Below are 20,922 nucleotides of genomic sequence, written 5' to 3'. Positions count from 1 at the left end.
TTTAGCTTGCCAATTAGCCCTTCTCAGGCTAACAAGTTACAACCACTAAAACGAAACCATTGTATATTGCAATAAAGCGTGCATTGAAAACCAAGCTGTAAAACAATAAAATAACACATTAAAGTGTATTTTCTAAAAATGTGAAAACTTTAATTCACAACATCACAACACTAAAAACCTTTAGCATATTACTGTAATATGCGGAGTAAAATTATGAAAGTCACTGAGGATGGAACTCAAATAATGTACTGAAATTATTTACTATTATTTAATAATTATGATATGATCTATCATATATTATGTATTTATTCATTGATTTGGTAATGTTTCTGTCAGATTTCACTTCTTTATTTATTATTTTCTTAATTGAATAAGCTGTCTGACAAATGTATCATTTAACTCTACTATTACACATTCGTTATTCTTTTCTTCCTATATTGTGAAATGCTAATATAGGAACATGTTAAACACAGGGAGTGAACAAACTATCGGTAATTGCGTAGGGTAAAATAAATTCTCTTTCCTACTTCTTTTCGGACATGTTGCATTGCGCAAGTGTAAACATGTGATGCACTTTAATGTAACTTTGTTAATTTTTATACATATTATATCAAAGAGGTAAAATATCACTATGGCACACATGTACTATAAAAGTATGATAAAATGAAGTCTTCTTTGATAACTGCTTTTATGTCTCCATCTAGTGGTAACTTTGTAAACTGGATTTTCTCCCACATTGTAAAATGAGTTGTACTGTATTGTTGTTAACCTTTTCTTTATATAATCAGTGGCATTAAATAGTTCAGCATTAAAGTACTGCTGACAACAAATACATAGTAACACTACCTACATGATATGTATAATACGGCGTGGGAAAGACCAGGATATTTTTTTAAGTATATTTAATCTTGTATACAATGTGACCATTGGGCGTAATGATGACATTTCGAAACCAAGGGAAAGCAGCATTTATTATTGGTTGTTTATAAACTGATTCAACCTCATTTTCGCATTTGCGCTCAAGCGGAACTGAGGTAACGAAAGTGTGAAGTATTAGCTCCTTACCGCCTATGTCGTTTTTAACTTCAAATTAAAAGCGACATTCCTATTTAACAAAACTGTGACAGACAGTACTGGACCGTAGTGGATATTCCAATCTCTGAATTATTGTGTAAATCGCCAAAATTGTAATTACTGTGCATTTGTAAACATAATTCTCAGAAAAGAACGAGAATATTATACACTTTGAAAAGACATCAACCGGAAAAAACGTGAATTCACTCCAACTTGCTTTTCCATCACCAACGAAACAGACGACCAACGCCTACAAATAAGACGCTTGGTGAGTAAAAAAAACTTCATCCAAAAGTTATTTTTGAGCGAGTTTGCGTTTTCGAATACTTTTAATCTTTGTCAGCATTCCAAAAGACGTCAACATTTTGTAACATAAACTTATTTCTGGGCATTTCCGGTGTCGCGAGGACGTTTTTTTCCCCCTTTTTGCTTGCTGCAAAATGACAGCAGTAAATTAACACGAAAACAAAAGACAGTGGGATAAACATTAGGACAAACAACACTTTACGTTGTCGTTTACTATTTAGCATTCCTCTGCTAGTCCGTAAATTAACATGGCCAAAACTTGAGTGAGCCGAGGCCCGCGTTGTTGAATTTTTCTGATTCTGCTTGCACAACAAACTATTAGTATTTAAGAATCCCACTTTATTCGTTTAAGTATGCATGAAAAAGATGGAGACATTAAGTTCCCAAAATGTATGGATTCATCACAGGTTTAAAGTTTACAAAAACTTTAGTTAAAATGTGATTCAAGTGCAAAAAGAAGCAGACACTCGCAAGGACTCATAACAACTCCCAAGTTTTCTCACCTCTGGTCTTAAGAGAAATCAAACACATTGAAAAATAACATCGACAATGCAGGAAGTTGACAGACACAAGGTCAGTTGGACCATAGTAATAAGCAGCACAAATAATAGGTCATTACAGGTAATAAAGCAAAAAATGGGTGTATGTCTTTGGCAGGCTATGAGGGACATTTGCACTACAGAAACCTTAACATTGTCAAAACATTTGCAATTTATCAAACACACCTCCAGTTAGTGATTTTGCTAATGAGGCATTGCACATAAAAGAAATATGAACGCCGCACTCGGTGGACTTCACATGTTGTGATCATTATCATCAATTAGAATTCAGCATGGTGGTTAGTGATGAAACATTTCAAATGAAAGCGACCAAGGCTATTTTCCTGCCAAATGTCCTTGCAGGAATGTTTGCTTGCTGTTGCTGTGTGTGTGTGTGTGCGTCTGGCTAGGCGAACTGCAGGTCGAGTCCCATTTCACTACTCTTACTAAAGCCTTTGGAATTTCATTAATCTGCGTGGGTGTGCGGCGCAAAGTTAGCTCAGTATGGTCGCTGTCGCTATGTGGATTTGGAATCAAAAGCTGAATAAACACAAATGCTCAGCAGGCAATACAAGAGTATATTTTTATACAGGCGTGTGAAAAAGTGTTTGCCCTCTTCCTGATTTTTTTGTTTTTTGTTTGTCACACTGAAATGTTTCAGATCATCTAACAAATGTAAATATTAGTCAATGACAGCACAGCTGAACACAAAATGCAGTTAAAACATAACTGAGATTAATTGACCTCTATCAGTCTGGAAAAGGTTATAAAGCCATTTCTAAAGCTTTGGGACTCCAGCGAATTACATTGAGAGCCATTATCAACAAATGGCGAAAACATGGAACAGTGGTGAACCCTCCCAGGAGTGTCCAGCTAACCAAAATGACCCCAAGAGCGCAGCGATGACTCATCCAAGAGGTCACAAAAGACCCCACAACAACATCCAAAGAACTGCAGGCCTCACTTGCCTCAGTGAAGGTAAGTGTTCATGACTCCACCATAGGTGCACGGTGGCCTAGTAGTTAGCATGTTGGCCACACACGCAGGAGATCGGGAAGATCTGGGTTCTAATCTCCGTCGGGCATCTCTGTGTTTGCATGTTCTCCCTGTGTGTGCGTGGGTTTCCTCCCACATTCCAAAAACATGCATGTTAGGTCAACTGGCAACTCAAATTGTCCATAGGTATGAATGTGCCCTGCGATTGGCAGCCAGTCCAGGGTGTACCCCGCCTCTCGCCCGAAGTCAGCTGGGATAGGCTCCAGCATACCCGTGATAAGCGGCATAGAAGATGCATGGGTGGACTCCACCATAAGGAACACACTGGGCAAAAACGGTCCGCATGGCAGAGTTCCAAGACCAAAACCACTGCTGAACAAGAAGAACTTCAAGGTTCGCCTCAATTTTGCCAGAAAATATGTTGATGATCCCCAAGTCCTTTGGGAAAATACTCTGTGGTCTGTCATGACAAAAGTTAAACTTTTTGGAAGGTGTGTCCCATTAAATGTGGCGTAAAAGTAATGCCGCATTTCAGAAAAAAAACATCATACCAACAGTAAAATATAGTGGTGGTAGTGTGATGGTCTGGGGCTGCTTCAGGACCCGGGAGACTTGCTGTCTTAAATGGAATCATGAATTCTGCTGTCTACTAAAAAATCCTGAAGGAGAATGTGTTTGTGACCTCAAGCTGAAACAAACCTGGGTTCTGCAGCAGGACAATGATCCAGAACACACCAGCAGCAAGTCCACTTCTGAATGGCTGAAAAAAAACAAAACAAAGACTTTGGAGTGGCCTAGTCAAAGTCCTTCCCTGAATCCGACTGAGATGCTGTGGCATGACCTTAAAAAGAGGTTCATGCTTGAAAATCCTCCAATGTGGCTGAATTACAACAATTCTGCAAGTGGTCCAAAATTCCTCCACAGCGCTTTAAGAGATTCACTGTAAGTTGTCGCAAACCCCTGACTGCAGTTGTTGCTGCTAAGGCTGGCCCAACCAGTTATTAGGTTTTTTCAAACAGGGCCATGTAGGTTTGGATTTTTTTTTCCCTCCCTTAATAATAAAACGTTTCGTTTAAAAACTGCAGTTTGTGTTGTCATTTACTAATATTTAAATTTGTTTGATGATCTGAAACATGTAAGTGTGACAAAGAAATCAGGACGGGGGCAAACACTTTCTCACGCCACTGTAGCTATATGCGCTGCATCATACTGAGAAGTTTATGAAATAAATGCAATAACAACATGTAGTATCTCCCAGCATCATGCACAGGCATATTAAGGTTGTGTAGAATTCTGACGATTGTGTGGAATTGATTGTTTGATTAATCGTGTCTTCAAGCGACCAAGGAAAAGTAGAATGCAGTACATGGCTGCAACCAGCAGAGGCGTTGTTGATTCAGTCTCAAGTAGTTTACAGTTAAAGAAAATATATATATAAATACGGTATACTATATGTTGGCGTCTGACAAACGTTTTTAATACAGTAATGACCTGAATATAAGACACCTCTTTTTCAAGAAATATTTTTTTTAAGGTACAATCAATACCAGTCAAATTATATTTGTTTCATCCAATTTTATTACATTTCTTAGCTGATGGACAGTGGTTTGATTACTCTGCTTCATTGGTTGTTTGTATGTATAAATCTCTAGAACCGGAATATAAGACAACCTGTGTTTTTCAGAATGTTTTCTAGGTAAAAAAAATACTTATATTTGGGTCAACATGTTGATATCAGAGGTTTTCAACCATGTTGTTATGACAATGTTATGGGACTGTCTGTGAATGTAGCTTGTCATTCCAACTCCACTTTGTCGCTATATTTACAATATTTTTGGTCTTATTGGACACTTTTGGAGACCCTGACATGAAAGAATGTATCACTCTTCTCAACGAGCAGCAGGTCCTGCTGTGGGCCCACCACATGTAAAAGCACTCACAGGTGGCTCCCTCATGCTTGTAACATTAAAAAACACTAAAAGAAGCAACAGACGTTTTAAATTAGTATTTCTAAACATAGTTATTCTGCAGTACAAGTGGCATAAAAATGGAAGGATAGTTGTTTGGCTTTTCATGTTTTTTAATGACTTTTTGTCTCCCACAATATCCTTAAAAGTGGATGCACATGTAGCATGGCCAATTGTGCAAATTGACGTTGATGATGATGTATGATGGTATTGAGCCATATTTTTCAACAAAAGAGGCAGAAAACAGCCAAATATATTGTTTCATTTGCGTATTAATTGTATACATTGGCTCCAGTTCACATTCTTGTTCATGTACTGCAACATGTTACTGTGTAGTATTATTACAACCTCTATGGTCAAACTTAACTATTTTTCCTATAGGAAGTAATGGAAATAGATGGGTTAAACTGTCACCATCATAAAAAATGTTATTACTGACATTCTTAATAGATAGTAAAACCTAAAAACAACAAATCGATCTTCTATCAAATTGTAAGCGCGAGTGTAAAGGGAAGTTAACCGCTGTAAATATTAAAACAATAAAACAGCCTACGTTAAATTGGCTAAAAAGTTGTGAGTCCGATTACGTCACGCAACTTCCTGTGTGCTGCCAAAAAAAAAAAAGCCAAAGAAAAAGTGCGGTTTAGCCTTTGATGCTCGCTGTAGTGAGCTCTCGCTAGGCAGACTGATGTCTCGGGTGACGTCGTGTGTGACACCGCTTTGAACTTTGAAGTTGTATGCAATTTTATTCCTGAGAGGCATTTGTGCTGCTTGTTTTAGACTTAAGGGGCGTCCGACTGTAGAGGTTCCACTGTATTGAGTATCTCAACATCACAGGCATCTCGCTTGTGTTTTTTGACCCTGCTGCAGTCATAATAGTCACAGTTCATTGTCTTGTCAAAAACCCAAAGCTAAACATGCTGCAGTGCGAGGCGCCGGTGAGCGTGTTCCGTCAAGAGTCAGCAGAGTCCAGGGGGAGGAGCCAAATAGGTCGCCGAGATGCATTTCCCGTAAGTCGCCAGACTCCTCCCCCACCCCAGAGAAGTGAAGTGCAGAAACAGGGAAGAGAGAGTCAAGAGCACAAAGGACAAGAGCTCCTTGCGCCGTGTTGATGTTATTGTTGCATGCATGAAGCGATTCTGCTTACTCAGCGTGGAGAGAGTTCAGCCCAGATTCTGTCGGTACGTCTCCTCTCTTCGTTTTTTTGGTGAATTGGCTCTCATCTTTGCAATCATTTTTGCTGTCCACATAAACACACGCAGCGTGTGCCTTGAGTCAGTAGGAAGTGACACTAAGATTGCTTTGTTCTTACATTGCATGAAAGGCATCAGCCTGACTGGCAATGTGACTGCAAATTTGCAGTGATGTCATTCTTATGTCTGCTGTGCTCTTGAGCAACAAGCTGTGACTTTTAGATATCCTTATAATCGCCACGAGAGGTTAAATGTGAGCAGTTTGGAGTATCAGACACTGACTGTGTTGTGCAACACTTTTCCTCCGCCGCAGTGTTTATTTATTAATGGGGCCCTACATTTGCAGGTTCTTAGACTTATGGATATGTTTAAAATGTAGTACTCTTGTTCTACATGATGTAGTAGTGTCATATATGTTTGTTATGCCTGGTTTAACTTTTATGCCGACGGTTACAAGGACGCAACTTGCCGCTTGCGCAGCAGGTAATATCCGACCGCTGCTTCGTATCTTTTCTTGCTTGTCTTGAAGATGGCAGCCAGAAAGTGTTCTTTTGAGTGCAAGAATTGTGTTTCTAAACCGGAGTAAGGCAGCAATGGAAAGATTTTTTTTTAATTTTCTGTGGAGCTAGAGACCTACCTCACTGACCAATTGCAACAGAGTAGACGTGGTCAGGGGAGGAGGCTGCCGAATCTGACAGTTTTGGCCAAGAGGAGAAGAATGCAGATTTACCCTCTACACCAGTGGTCCCCAACCTTTTTGACCCACGGACCGGCTTGTGTTCCCACAAATATCCCGCGGACCGGAGGGTTTGGGGTGAGGGGTGGGGTGGGGGGGGATGTTGGGGTTCGTACATGATAGCAATCTAATTTATCTTATCTCTGGAGTTTTTCCAGAGAGATTTCCAAAGGTAAAAGGCAGTGTGCTAGCAGGAATTCACTTGAGACAAATGTGCACATTAGCACTCAATAAGTCATCAAAACTTACCTTTATGCATTCCCACGTAGTATCAGCATTTGAGAACAAATATGAGGTGAAAGAAAAATGATAAAAATACAGTAGTAGTCTATCTGTGCGGCGAGAGAAAGTTAGCACACGCACAATGGACATGCATCAAGTGAGACGGATGTAACAGAGAGAATCCAGCCACTTTTCGAAATAAAACATCATAGAAATTATTTTTTCTTTCTGTGCGGCCCGGTACCAAATGACCCACGGCCCAGTACCGGGCCGTGACCCGGGGGTTGGGGATCACTGCTCTACACAACTTGAGTTTACGGAGTATACAATATCACGGTTCGATCGTCGCTTTCTCGCTATATCGCCTTTTTTTCAGAAGTTAATCAATTCAATTATCGCTTTTTTGTGGTAGACTACGATCTATTAGTACTCAAAACATATTGAAATACAAGTGATGTGTAGTATTCAGGTCACTAGGCAGCAGTAATGACACAAAACACTGTCCAGAATTCCTCGCTGCATCTCTGCTATTGGCGAACCCGGTGTCTTCCACCACTCACAAAGGCTGCTCATCTCCTCCGAAGGAGTCAAGTATTTTTCGGGTTATTTGCTTAGCATTGTGACTGTCATGCACATACCGGTGAATGCGTTTTGGCTGCATCAGCTGCCATTTATGGTCACACCGTGAGCCTCGAAAACTCTCCAGACTCCGTCAAGCTTTTTAAATCGTGTTATTTCATGGCTGCATGGCTCTAATAATGTTAAAACCCGTATTTAGAAAGTCATAAACAGGTTGTCTATGCTCTAACTACAAAAATATTCAATTTTTTAGCATTGATTATGGTAGAAATTCATTTAACACGGTCGGGCCTGGAACCAATTAACTGCTATAAACGAGGGACGACTGTAGTGACCCGTTTCATAGGCATGCTCATTGTTGCACCGTGCATAAACCGTGCACTAGTGCACTTCCTGTCAGTCATTTTCCGACGACCAGTAAGTTTCAACTGTCCCAACAAGCCTCTTCCTTCCTGCGTCTTCCTTACCCGCCAGAAGAAAAAAAAAATATTTTCGTTTCCAGCAATCGTCATCAACCGTAAAGCCGCTTGAAGACTTCAAGGAATTGACACTGCTGTGTTTTCTTATGTTCAGTTCAGTGGAGTTCTTTTTCTTTACTTACTTTCTGCTACGTCCTGTCATGGAAATGTCAAGGTTGCGTTAGATTGAGCTGGGCCCTTGTGTGTCATGTGATATTGTACATTTAGTTCTCAGAGCAGATGGTATTAGCAAAGTAGACAACACTTACACACCAGAAACAATCACATTATTATTATTCTTGTAAAAACATTTAATGGTGTAGCTTATTTCAGAAATGCTTTACAACATTTAGGAACATCACATGTTTACACTTGCACAATTCAACATGTTTGTAAAGAAGTAGGAAGAGGTGTTAATGTAATCCTACCCCTTCTCCATGTCTCAGCAATTATTGATGGTACAGTATGTTCGCTTCCTGTGTTTAACATGTTCCCGTGTCCCCATTTTCTAATTGGGGGGGAAAAGAATAACAAATGTGTAGTAATAAATAGGTAGCAGTGATCCCACAGGGCTGCAATCTATGTGTGGTGGTGGTTGACGTAATGAGTTAATCGTTAGAGGTGTCCCGATCTTGATATCGCATATCGCTGCGATATCAGCCAAAAAAACAGATCTGATTATATCGGCCTGCATCTAAAATTTCCAATACAAGCAGTCCATTCCAGACTCGGCATCAGCACACCTGTCCAGCAGCAGCCCTACTGTTCAGCATGCAGACCCCATGTGATCACTACAACAGCGTGTCCTAGTGTGTTTAGCAAGGAGTAGCAGTGATGTCAGGAGTGATGCTTTGTTTTTCGCTAAAGTCCGAAAAAGACGTGTCGTGCATGCATTGTTGGCGTTTTCATTGCTTGTTTAGCTACGCAGTTTTAACACCACATTCAGGAGAACTCTCAACTGTCGCCATGTTGTCCTTCTTTAGACTGAGACCTTGCACAAGCCATGGCGGTGAGGCAGAGGATCTTCAACTCCACCGCCCCGTTCTCCGGGTCACCCCCCGCCGACCTTAAGGGCTCGTACCCGAAATGTACCACCGCGGAGAAAGGGACACAGCAGCAACAGCAGGAGGAAGAGGAGGAGGAGGAAGAGCCGTGGAAGAGCGGCAAAGTGAACTACATAGCGCTGAGCCCCTTGCTGAATAAAGTGCTGACTCATGGGACTGCCGAGCAAGTTGGAGAAGCGCCGCTGAAGAGCTCCCCCTTCATCGCACAGGCCGAATGTAATCACGGCTTTGTACGATTTATTTGAAAATGAGCTCGACGGAAGGTTTAACCCCGCCCTCTCCTCAGGTGAAACCCAGGACTCCCAGGAGTTTAGCCCGTCCTGCTCAGAGCGTCCTTATGTCCCCTCCACCAGCTGTTTCCTCGCCAGGTATTGCCATTAAAATAAGATGAAAAAGTCAGATCATATGAGAAAAGTGACATTGTTTGACCAGATGCTCGCTTGTTCTTCAGTCTGCAGCCGGAGCACAACAACGTGGCGTGTCCGACCACCGCCTCCGTCCAGGTGCCCGGCCACTCGTCATCGCCTTGTCAGCTCGGCCCGAGGAAGAAAACTCGAAAGCGGACAAAGCGCAAAGGCCGGAAAAAACAAGGAGACAAGAAGGCCAAGGATGAGCAACACTGCAGATACCAAGTAGCTTCTGGAGTCCCCGAGCAGGAGAGTGGGACTTCTCTGGACCACGTCCTGGTAAGAACAATGCACAAAAGTCTTGGGACACCTCTGTTAGTAAGTGAATTCATCACAGTGGAGTTCCAGCGGGCAGATGTCCCAATACTTTTGCCCATGTAGTGGAGGGAAAAGTTAGTTAATTATCCCGAAAACGCAAGCCAGCCTGTGCATTATTAGTTAATATTATATCAAATATATATAATAAATAAATATATATAATATTATATAAAATTAGACTGGAGTAGAAAGAGCACATAAACAATTTTTGGGGGAAAAAAAGAGAACACTAATCACCACATATCATGATGTCATTTTTAATACTGTGCAGGGACATCCAGCAATTGGTTTAATCCACCAGAGAGACTGTTTACGTGCTTCGGTAGGGGCTGCTGTTTTGGTTAGCAAACAGGCGACACATGCTGGTATAACTGGGAGGTGTGTGACGTGGACGGTGCACCTGGTGATCCATTGAGGCATGTTGTCTATTAGAGTGTCAATTTAAGGATGGTCGTGCTTGTTGCTCTCGTAGGAACAGTCGTCGCGAGGGCGGAGGAGCACACTCAGTTCTTCTTGCTGCAGCAGCAGCAGTGTGGAGAGCTCAGATGATCAGGATCAAGCGCCCCCTCTCTATCACCCAAAGATTTACAACACAGGGTCCAGCTGCTCTCCTTTGGCCTGGACGGATGTTTTCTGCGGCGCCGCGCGTAGCCTCCACTCCTACAGGCAGGACAGCGACTCCCTCAACAGCGTCGGGGACTGCTCGCTGGCCCTCGCCGGCCTGCGGGGCAGCGTCAGCCAGGGAGACCCATGCTACGCGGGGCCCTTCTTCAAAGACGTGGAGCGGGACGCTTGGGAGGAGGACGCGGAGGAGTGGTCATCTGAGGATTCTGTCAGCAACGAGGGGATCATCTTTTACAATGAAGTAGGTTCTTTTCTAACCATGCCTGAAGTGTAATTGCAGTGAACTAATTGGTCCTTTTGTCTCACCAGAAACTCCAGCCTGTGGACTCAGAGTATAAGGAAGGGAGGGAGTTTGTCCTGTCAGAGTTTCTCAAAGAAGGCTCGTACGGTGAAGTGCACAGTGCTCGAGATGTCAACACAGGCTTCAAATTTGCTGTCAAAAAGGTGACGCAAAAGCAACAATTCTTCAATGCTTGGCTTCTGTTGTCTCTTTAAAAGGATAGTTTGGATTTTTTTACATCACAAAAATGCCTCCTCAAAAAAATCTGACCTCACAAATCGCTCAGCGTTATATTTGTCTCCCGCCGTATCACTGCGCACAGTCTCCCGTGCATTCTTGTGTATGTGATGAAGACGCTCGTATCTTCTTCCGCTGTGGACACCCACATAAACAAAATGTTTTGAGAAGCCAAACTCTTTACTTAAATGGCCCCAGCAACTAAGCGGAACTACGTTCCTCGTCACGGATCTCCGACCAGAACTGGGCTCACAGGACCAATTGGGGGTTAAGTCATTGCTGATGGGGATGTCATACAACTTCATGTCAAAAAATCCAAACTATCCCTTTAACGGCCTGCTTCCTTCCTGTGCTGGCAGATCGCCCTGAAGAGGTTCAACAGCGAGGAGGTGAGCACGTGGAGTGCCCTCAGATCTCCTCGCGTCCTGGAGCTCTTTGGAGTGGTCCGAGACGGGCCTTACATTTTCTTTTTGATGGACTACAAATCAGGTAAACACTCAGGGCTCCCATGGTGCTCGTGGTGATTTTTAATACCAAATCATAATACAGCGGAAACCGTTTATGTCGACAACCCATCTATGTCGGCCAACTCATCAAGTCCCAGTCCACCGTATTCATTTAATTATTAAACAGTGCCTGCTTAAGCTGACGTTCAAACTTTATTACATAATATTTTTACTTTATTACTGTAATATTATAACATTTTCCCAACTTAATTATTCAAAAATTGCAACTTATTCTTTGGTTTGTTTGTGTCTCATATTTTGACTTATTTTTCTTTACATTTTTCAACTTTATGCTATTTTCCCACAGAATATTATGACTTTACTATGTTAATATTGCATCTTTATTTTTGTAAAATTACTGTTTTGTCCATTTTTGATGTTGTTTTTTTGTGTTTTTTTTGTTTATTTATATTAAGAGCCAATAAAAAAAAACAGCCGCATGCCGTCAATGGCCCCCGGGCCACACTTTGGACACCCCTAAATTAATAGTATGGTAGGTCCAAGTACTGTAAGTGTGCAAGCAATAACTATTTTTGGTTATGTTGACGTGAGTCAGCACATCAACGGGATGTCGATTTATGCTTGTTTGTGATCATTTGTCCCTCCAGGCTCGCTGGGCCAGCTGATACTCCAGCGAGGGCGTCTGCCAGAGGACCTGAGCCTCCATTACCTGTTGCAAATTGTAACAGCGCTGGAGTACCTGGCTAAGAAAAGAGTTGTCCACCTAGATGTTAAAGGTACTTCAACGGGTGTTTCTCTTTTTTTAGCCATCCATTCGTCCATTTTCTGTACTGCTTGTGAGGCAGATGTACTAACCACTACCCCACTGTGCAGCCCATTCATTTTGAATTGTTTTATTCATTTCTTAAAATGTCAGAAGTCAGCCAGTTTATATTGAACTTTATGGAGGGGTGGGGCACGGGCCAACTGAGAAAAAACCCATACGCTTTTGGTGCAGTTCTTTTTAGACAGCACTGTGTCCTATCCTATTAATACTTTTGACTATAAAAAGCAAATCACAAATCAAAGTTTTTAGACTAGTAATTCAGCCACTCCAACTTTTAATTGACTGTCATGGATACCGCTGTCGTGCAGCTGTCTGGTTTGGGCGCAGCATGGATTTACAGCACCTGCGTTGTGAAACCGGGCCGCGACCAAGAGAAGCAGGGCTGGGAATTTCCCACAGTGACTCACTGCTGCTGGGAAAGCCATGGCGCATGCGCCAGGGTAGGGGGAGGAGGGAGGAAAGCGGTGGTGTGATATGAGGAGCAGGAAGTCGTTGAGAGAGGTGGTGGTGTGCAAGGACAGAGAGAAGATCAGAGAAAAGGCTGATTGAAAAGAAAGAAAAACAGAAAGTAAACTGGAGCATTCAGCTTCTCAGGCGCCACCTGGTGGTTGAATCAACTCTTTTTTTCTTTGTCCCACTGCAGCTGTTCCTCGGTGACTGCATGTCCCCTTTCTTACTTCCCCCCTCGTCTTTGTGCAGCTGCTCTGTTTCCAATTATACTGTCCCTTAACTACGCACAAGTCATGGACGTCACCCAAGCTCCACTTTTTTTTCTTTTGTCCCCCTCAGCCGACAATGTGTTGCTGTCAGAGGACGGAAGAGACTCCTTCCTATGTGACTTTGGACACGCAGAGAGGCTGGACACAGGGGGACAGAGCCTCAGCGGGTCCAGAGGTGAACACATGTTGCATTTACAGTTTAAACCCCTTACATTTCAGCAAACATTTCAATGACAGTACAGTAAATGTTATCAAGGGACAATATAATAAAAAGTCAACATGGATAAAGTATACTCTGAAAATGAGTCAACACACAGCCGTTATTGTCAAAATATCTGGCGTCACTTAACACACAGCCGTTATTGTCTAAATATCTGGCGACACAAGTGAGTAGCAAGATAACTGTGTCTACAGTCAAGCATGGTGGTGGTAGCGTCACAGTCTGATGCTTCTGGCACTGAGGAGCTGCGGTTCATTGAGGGGAAACATGAAATCCAAACTGTACTGTGACACTGTGAAGCAGAAACTGAGCCACATGATGGAACCCAGTTTAGGACATGTCTGCTGTGAGGTGTACTCTTGTGTTGCCAGATATTTAGACAGTCATGGCTGTGTGTTGACTATTGATTATCATGGATAGTAAACCTATACTGCGATACTAACTGTGCACTGACCACTATATCAAGTTATTTTCCACAGTGTACATTGTCATGAAAGTGTTTGCCGAAATGTGAGATACCGCACGCCGCCACTCGCTCACTCTTCATTATCTCGCAGACCTGAAGGGCACTGAGACGCATATGGCCCCCGAGATCGTGAGAGGTGAACCCCGCGGTGCCAAAGCAGATGTGTGGAGCAGCTGCTGTATGTTACTGCACATGCTCAATGGGTGTCAGCCCTGGACTCGATATTACACCTGTCGACTCTTCCTGAAGGTACCCTAGACACACACTACACTATAATGTACAGTAACTCACAAAAGTGACCTGTTTATTACACTATGTCTTTTCAAGGGACAATACTACAGAAAGTAGACGTGGATATACTTGAGTAGTATGCAGACTAGTCAATGCACAGCTTGTAGAGCAATATAGATTTCCTATCCACTGAAAATATGTCAAATATTGTTGTCTAAATAGCTGGCAACACAAATGAGTAGCAGAATAACTGTGGCTGCATGAGTGCTGCCTGGGCTGCGGTTCATTGAGGGAAACATGAATTCCAATTCAAGTGAGCACACCTCACAGTGAACATATCCAAATTGTGTCTTTGGTGTGAATGTTTAGTGTGAGCACCATTGTTATCTAGCACTGCCTTAAACCTCTTGGACAAGGCATCGGTTGTTACTGGAATCCTCTTCTACTCCTCAAAGTGGACACCACTGGTGGATCTTGTGCTCCTCTACCTTGGTTCCTTCCTTTCACTTGAGGATGCCCCACAGGTGCTCAATTGGGTTCAGGTGTGGAGGAGACATACTTGGCAACTCCATCACCTTCAGCAAGGCACTTGATCATCTTGAAGGTGTGTTTGGGCTCCTTATCATATTGGAAAACTGCCATGCGGCCCAGTTTCTACTCCACAATGTCAGAGTACATGTTGGAATTCATGTTTCCCCTCGATGAACCGCAGCGCCCCTGTGCCGGCCATGCTCTTGCACTCACTTGTGTTGCTAGCTATTTAGACAATAATGTGTGTTGACTCATTTTCAGTGGATATTATCATCTATAATGCTATACAAGCTGTACACTGACTACTCTAAAGTTATGTTGTCATAAAAATGTACTCACTTTTGTGAGGTGCCGTACCATCACCGGGGCTCATCACGCCACATTGTCATGGTTACAGATCGCCAACGAACCGCCGCCGTTCCGAGAGATCCCGTCCGACTGCAGCCTCTTCACGGCGGAGGCCATCAAGGCGGGGCTGCAGAAGGATCCGAACAAGAGAGCGTCAGCCACTGACATGAAGGAAAGAACGGCCAGAGCTCTCAAAGAAGGTTGCCGTGCTTTACAACAAATCCGGCTTTGGTTTCACTACTTCTGACTGTTTGATTGTTCTTGGTTCGTTCGCTTGCAGCCGGAGGCCTCAGAAGCTTGTCGAGCAGATTCTACGCCAAGCCGCTTTATTTTGCCAACAAGCCTCCCGACTCCGTGCGACCCGTCCTGAGCGAAGACGAGGAGCGTCAAGAGCAGACTGGGAGGATCCTGCAACTGAACGATGACAATGAGGAGGAGGCCGACGTGTCAAAGCATGCATTGTTATCTGAAGCCACACACAAGGTGACCACCGTACCCGAACTGGAGCTCCGTAAACTGGAAAGAGGTGAGCTCCCTGTCCGTAAAGGATCTTTGATTGTGCCTCCTCTTGAACTCTGTTGTTTTTGCACAGATTTCTACCTGAGCAGCCTGTCCCAGCTTCACTCCGCTGAGATGCAGGAGCAACTCTTGTCTTGTCTCAGCAGCGACCCCTACTGCAACAGGGAACCATGGGACAAGAAGGTACTGACGAGGCATCCATTTCCTTTCACGTACATTTCTGATGACAGAACTGACTCAAAAAATGTCCAAAATCCATTTTGAAGGACTCGGGCCGCTGGTCACTGAGCCCAGCAGACGACTGCAGTTCTGGCGTCTGCTCATACAGCAGCCAGCCGGACGGGCAGCAGCACGTCAGCTTGGAACTGCTGGCTCACTCGCCTCCTCGGCCATGCTGCTTCCAAGGTGAAAACACTCACCACTCGCCTTGGTAAAGTCACTTTATGGTGCAAATGGTAACAAATATCGTCTGGGTTCAGGCGTGGACGTCTGCATCCGAGAATTCAGCGGGACGACCATCCAAATCCGAGAGACGAGGCGGGTGAAGGTGGGCCACATCGCCACTGGCATCAGCGATCAGGTGAGGCTCTTCTTCTTTCTCCTTTTGTCAAAAACGTTGTTGGATTTAAAGGAATACTCCCACTATAGCCAATTCTTACATATTCATGTCTTTATGCTTCACGGATAATGTTTTTTCATCAAGCATCTAGATTTCACACGGCCCTTGAACTCTCCACAGTTTTGTGTTATGAGACTCAAATGTGAAACCTACACTTAACTTTCTCTGACGCTGCCACAGCTTAATAAATCCACCAAATAGAAGACAAACTGCCGTGTTCTTTAACTTGAACAAAAGTCTCTTCTCGAGATTTGTCGATTTTTTTTTTAAAAACAGTGTCTAGAAGGGTCAGACTACTCACTAAATATAGTGACAGTGTCACTAAGTTGCCAAAACTGACCTCCTGCTACATCTTCTTATTCCCTGGCAGTCCAGGTGCATATGAAGTTGCCCAGACAGTCTCATTATATAATGTGATTATGAGCAGGCGCGAACAGGTAATATTAAATCTACATGCAACCGTGCCGCAAGAGTAGAAGTGTGTATTTGGCCGTGGAATTGCGCCGCCACATGAAGTGGGCCCAAGCATTGTACACTTGACCTTGTTTGCTGTCGTCCCGAAGGCTAAAGACATGTCTTTCTGTCCTCTAGATCTCTGAAAGAGTCTTTACCTTGGAGACGCACCTTGGCCACAAGGTCGCCCACGATGATGAGGTGCAGGAGTCCGGCTTGAAGCTCTGCTGCGTCCCCGCGCCAGACTTCAGCGCCGCGTGGAGGTGGAGGATCAGAGATGGGGTGCTGGAAACTAGATGAAATGGAGATTAAATGAAGCCCGTGGAGACAATTTTGACATCCTCTGGTCTTTTATTCTATCGCCGTTTAGCTACCAGGACCACAGCTTCTCACATTGGCTTCATATTTGTAGTTTTTACTCGTTCTGTAGATCAGATACAGATACTTTACAAAACAAAACCTTAAATTCTTTTCCGACCGCAGAAGCAGCATATGGTTCAAATCCAGGCTCAGCAGGAAGTTAGGCTCATAAAAACATTGGTTTTAATATTAATTCATTGTGGACTACAGGACTAAATTAGAGTTATTATATAGAGTAGTGTGAAAAAGTGTTTGCCCCCTTCCTCATTTATTTTTTGCATGTGTGTCATACTTAAATGTTTCAGATCATCAAACAAATTTAAATAATAGTGACAACACAATTGAACACAAGATGCCGTTTTTAAATTACATTTTTTATTATATATGGAGAGAAAAAATCCAAACTCACATGGCCCTGTGTGGAAGAGTGGTTGTAGCCAATGTAGCTGAAATACAACAATTCTGCAAAGATGAGTGGGCCAAAATTCCTCCACAGCGCTGTAAGAGACTCATTGCACGTTATCACAAATGCTTGATTGCAGTTGTTGCTGCTAAGGGTGGCCCAACCAGTTATTAGGTTTAGGGGACAATCCACGTACGGTGGGTTTGTTTTTTCCTCCCTTAATAATAAAAAATGTCATTTAAAAACTGCAGTTTTAGTTGTGTTGTCATTGGCTTTATTTACATTTTTTGATGATCTGAAACATTTGTGATGAACATGCAAAAAAAAAAAGAGGAAGGGAGCACTTTCACACCACTGACGGTGTGAATTTGATTGGTTGTCAGTATTGTGTGTTCTGTGGTTAACTGGTTACAAATCCAGGGTGTAACCCACCTCTAGCCCCCCCAACACCGGATGAGGCTCCAGCTCACCCATGACCCTAACGTGGTCCAATGGGGCCTTTTTATATCCAGCTAAATTTCAATAAGCAAACACACAAGAGTAGGTTTAAATGTTTAATATCCATATTACAACATACAAACTCACTGCAAAGTGATTTTTTTTGTCTGTCTGGGACACTTGAAACAAACTTTTAGAAATGTGATAGAAAAAGGTGAAAAAATCTGCAAATTTCATCATAAAAAAGAAACCAACAAAGGCACTGACAAACGAGTATATGCACGAATAAAAAAAGTCATTTACTGCGTTAAACGTTTTGAGTGACTGGTGTAGAAATAATACAGTACTGTACTTCCGAAACACAGGTATGAAGTGAGGTAAGCCAACATACTGATGCTTTTATTACAAATGCTGGTCAAGGAGGCAAACTGCCATGTGCGACTAAACGTTACATAAATATTTCCAAAAAACAAATAAGGGGTCTATTAAGCATGTAATTTGTGCACATATTGCTTTGGATACGAGTGGTAAAAACCAAGACGGTCTCTCTTTTATCTTCCTGACAAAGAATGATTGCTCACAGAGAATAGTTCCAATCCAGCAGAAAGGAAGATGCATTCTGAATGCAGCAGATAGTCAACATTGTCAATTAGAGCAGAAAACAAAACGCAGTGACTTTTTTTGTTTCTGTACTAAGTAAAAAATAAATTACTTAAAATGCATTCTCTCTCTCAAGAGTATGGCAGTCACCCCCCTACCTCCACGTGACATGCTGGGGGTAGAGGGGGCTACAGCGGCACAGTCAGTCGTCACAAAAAGCACACAGGAGATGAAGAGGTCCTCTTCACGTGCACATTCAAGTTTTTTGTTCAGCTTGGCCGCTTCGTTGTCCGTCCTCTCCTTCCTGCCAGCCAGGTCCGCTCACTCACACCCCCAAAATACGCCCCCGCCCCCCTTCTCGCCCAGCTTTCACCCGACCGCTCACATTTTACGAGTCACGAGGACAGTGGTGAGAACGCCCGCCAAGAAGACAGCCACCATTTGCCACGTAGGAGTACCGAAGTAAGAGCGAATACCCTCCTAAAAAAAAAAAAAAAGAAAAGCACACGTTTAAATGTGCTGATTCATGAGTTTTATTATTTACTACCTTCTTCCTTACCCAGCCGCCTTGCTCCCTGATCCAGTTGAGAACATTTTCACGGAGGTAGTCGATGGTCCAGTTGATGATGGTTCTGATGATGTCAGGAATGTGTGTCAGGAGAGCCTGGGAGAGACCCACCCGCATTTATATACAATACAGCACAACACAACGCACACCTGAGCTACCCTGAAGACATTACAGTCATCACTCGGTGGCAGTCCTTTATTCATGGCCATCATCGTCACGAGCGAGCGAACGATGGTAATTAAAGAGAGAAGGGAATCGTTATTGCAGCTGGAACTAATTGTTGGATGACAACTCAATTTTTTTTTGCAAATGTACGCCCTCTGAGCACAGAAAAAATAATGTAACATTTAAAAAAAAAAAAAAACAACCAATCACAGGCTTCAACAGCCCAAGTCGCAGAAAACGCTGAAATGCATACCCGTACAAGTGTGTTCAAGGATCAAAATGTGTGCAGAGTACAAAAAAACTCCTCCACTATGGGAGGAGTATTGATAAAAAAGGACTCACTTTAATAACAAGTCGACAGGCAAAGTAGAAGAGAGCAACCACTCGGCCCCAGTTGAACTTTCTATCTGAGAAGATTTCAACGGCCACTTTCATAAACACTTCCTTGGTGGGCTGGAGTGAGGAGTTCTCTATCATCCTAAGCAGAGAGGCAGGAAACAGAATTACAAAGAGACAGGCACTGTTAATAGTTAAATCCCTTGGTGGCTTACCTCTGGAGCTCCACATTGCTGTCCAGCTCGTCTCCAATCTGCTGCAGGCACTGAGCGAGCTTCTTATGGTTGGCATCGCACAGCTCACCTCCGCCGAGCTGGGCCCGGGTCACCACGGCGCTGCTGTCTCCGTGGCGGCGAACTCGCTCGTAAATGAAACTAAAGAGCAGATAGTGTCAAAACGACACCATGACTACACTCTGACAAAGTCTCGCGACAGTTTATGACAAGCTCAGCCTAACTTACTCCTTTAGCAAAACAGCTCCTAGTTCCAGTATCTGTTCCTTGGAATTTCCTGTATGGCAAAGATCAGGGTTGAATCATAAAACAACACATAGTGCCATTAATACTACATAATACAACAGCACTTTAAGTGCTGTTAAGACCTCACGTGAAAGTCATTTGAATAAAATAATTGACAGCAGTCAAGGGCATGGGACAATAAATAAATCACATGTTTGACTTGCACAATAACAGCTGGAAAAAGATGAACACAAAACATGCAAGCTTCCCCACGCTTTGCTTGTTTAGCAAAAGCAAAGTGGACAAATTAAGTCTTTTTGTATACTTTGAGGTAAAATTCGTCATTCTGTATGCCACAATTGTACCGTTATTGTCTCAACAATCTTTGGGAAGCAAACTTCGCGGGTTATCGTAAAGCTAACTGTGGCTAAAAGCTAGCTAACGTTGCTGCCGACGTCGGATGAAGCTTCAATCGCACAATCAGCATAAATCGCGACAAAAGCTCATTGACTACGTGTTCCCAGTAGCTGGTGACGTTGTCAAGGGCAGTTTAACGACATAATAAAGCTGCCGCGAGCCAACATACCCTGTCCGCCTCCTCCCGGGTGCGCTGCCATCTTGTTTTTCTGAGCGTACCTCTGGAACTTCCGCATTAAGTCACGTGTGCCTGTTTGCCGCTGACAGCAGCTGCCCCGGGAGAGGTGACGTCATCCCTGTATACAGTACTGTTTTGCTTAAAAAGCTAATTGACAACATTTTTGACCTACATTTTTGTAGGGCAGTACAATTAACACATTTATGCTTTTCTGGAATTGTTTGTTAATGTGCTGTTTTGTGCCCAGTTTGGTCTTGTTCAAATCCGGCTTTTAAGATTCGTCACTTTCAGTTTTAGAGTTACTGTCAGTGGAATGTCACGGAAAGTCCGTTGTAGATCTGTAGTCTGTAATCTCAAATAGAGGTAATGCATAACATATTTGAGTGGCATTAAATTAGGCTTTATAAATTGCTTGTAATTTTAAGGAGTTTTCGGTGTTGCTTTGTGCCGCGTTTAGGGACTTTTAAAAACCGCGTGACGTCACGACCTGTGTCTGCCATTAAACTGCAATAAAATGCATACTGTAACAATTTATAAACATTCTTTTATTTACAATGTTTTTATTCGGATAACGGTAGGAACCACTAGAAGTATGACATA

At 43.0% G+C, this 20,922-nt stretch overlaps 2 protein-coding genes across 3 annotated transcripts; one reads left to right on the top strand and one right to left on the bottom strand.

The window, feature by feature from the left end:
* Positions 1–1,183: 1,183 nt before the first annotated feature.
* Positions 1,184–17,659, top strand: map3k14a (mitogen-activated protein kinase kinase kinase 14a). Of its 2 annotated transcripts, none has more exons than XM_054760475.1 (16): positions 1,184–1,342; positions 9,054–9,350; positions 9,421–9,502; positions 9,586–9,820; positions 10,332–10,724; positions 10,793–10,927; positions 11,360–11,489; positions 12,115–12,243; positions 13,083–13,187; positions 13,790–13,947; positions 14,858–15,008; positions 15,089–15,334; positions 15,401–15,510; positions 15,594–15,732; positions 15,807–15,907; positions 16,538–17,630. In XM_054760475.1, exons 2-16 carry the CDS (start codon positions 9,074–9,076, stop codon positions 16,697–16,699), a joined length of 2,553 nt encoding a protein of 850 aa, XP_054616450.1. In that variant the 5' UTR covers positions 1,184–1,342; positions 9,054–9,073; the 3' UTR covers positions 16,700–17,630. The 2 variants fall into 2 exon arrangements, with proteins under 2 accessions (XP_054616450.1, XP_054616451.1); XM_054760476.1 differs by lacking the exon at positions 1,184–1,342 and adding an exon at positions 5,896–6,063 and having other exon boundaries at positions 16,538–17,659.
* A 31-nt stretch (positions 17,660–17,690) lies between these two features.
* Positions 17,691–20,395, bottom strand: LOC129171627 (apoptosis regulator BAX-like). Its single transcript, XM_054760477.1, has 6 exons — positions 20,314–20,395; positions 19,731–19,779; positions 19,485–19,643; positions 19,276–19,411; positions 18,760–18,864; positions 17,691–18,680 (listed from the first exon to the last, which is right to left on the bottom strand). The coding sequence occupies exons 1-6, from the start codon at positions 20,378–20,380 to the stop codon at positions 18,582–18,584; spliced, it is 615 nt and encodes a 204-aa protein (XP_054616452.1). The 5' UTR covers positions 20,381–20,395; the 3' UTR covers positions 17,691–18,581.
* Positions 20,396–20,922: the final 527 nt, after the last annotated feature.

The sequence above is a fragment of the Dunckerocampus dactyliophorus genome, chromosome 18 (assembly GCF_027744805.1).
Source record: "Dunckerocampus dactyliophorus isolate RoL2022-P2 chromosome 18, RoL_Ddac_1.1, whole genome shotgun sequence".
Lineage (NCBI taxonomy): Eukaryota > Metazoa > Chordata > Actinopteri > Syngnathiformes > Syngnathidae > Dunckerocampus > Dunckerocampus dactyliophorus.
The sequence above is the reverse complement of the archived record's forward strand: the minus strand, read 5'-3'. Positions and strand labels throughout refer to the sequence as shown.

Coding starts and splice junctions, on each gene's coding strand:
- map3k14a (XM_054760476.1), top strand. CDS start 9,074: ATGGCGGTGAGGCAGAGGATCTTCAACTCCACCGCCCCGTTCTCCGGG. Junction 11,490..12,114: donor TTTGATGGACTACAAATCAG/GTAAACACTCAG, acceptor TTGTCCCTCCAG/GCTCGCTGGGCCAGCTGATA. Junction 15,908..16,537: donor CCACTGGCATCAGCGATCAG/GTGAGGCTCTTC, acceptor TCTGTCCTCTAG/ATCTCTGAAAGAGTCTTTAC.
- LOC129171627 (XM_054760477.1), bottom strand. CDS start 20,380: ATGCGGAAGTTCCAGAGGTACGCTCAGAAAAACAAGATGGCAGCGCAC. Junction 19,412..19,484: donor AGCAATGTGGAGCTCCAGAG/GTAAGCCACCAA, acceptor CTCTCTGCTTAG/GATGATAGAGAACTCCTCAC. Junction 18,681..18,759: donor TCAGGGAGCAAGGCGGCTGG/GTAAGGAAGAAG, acceptor TTTTTTTTTTAG/GAGGGTATTCGCTCTTACTT.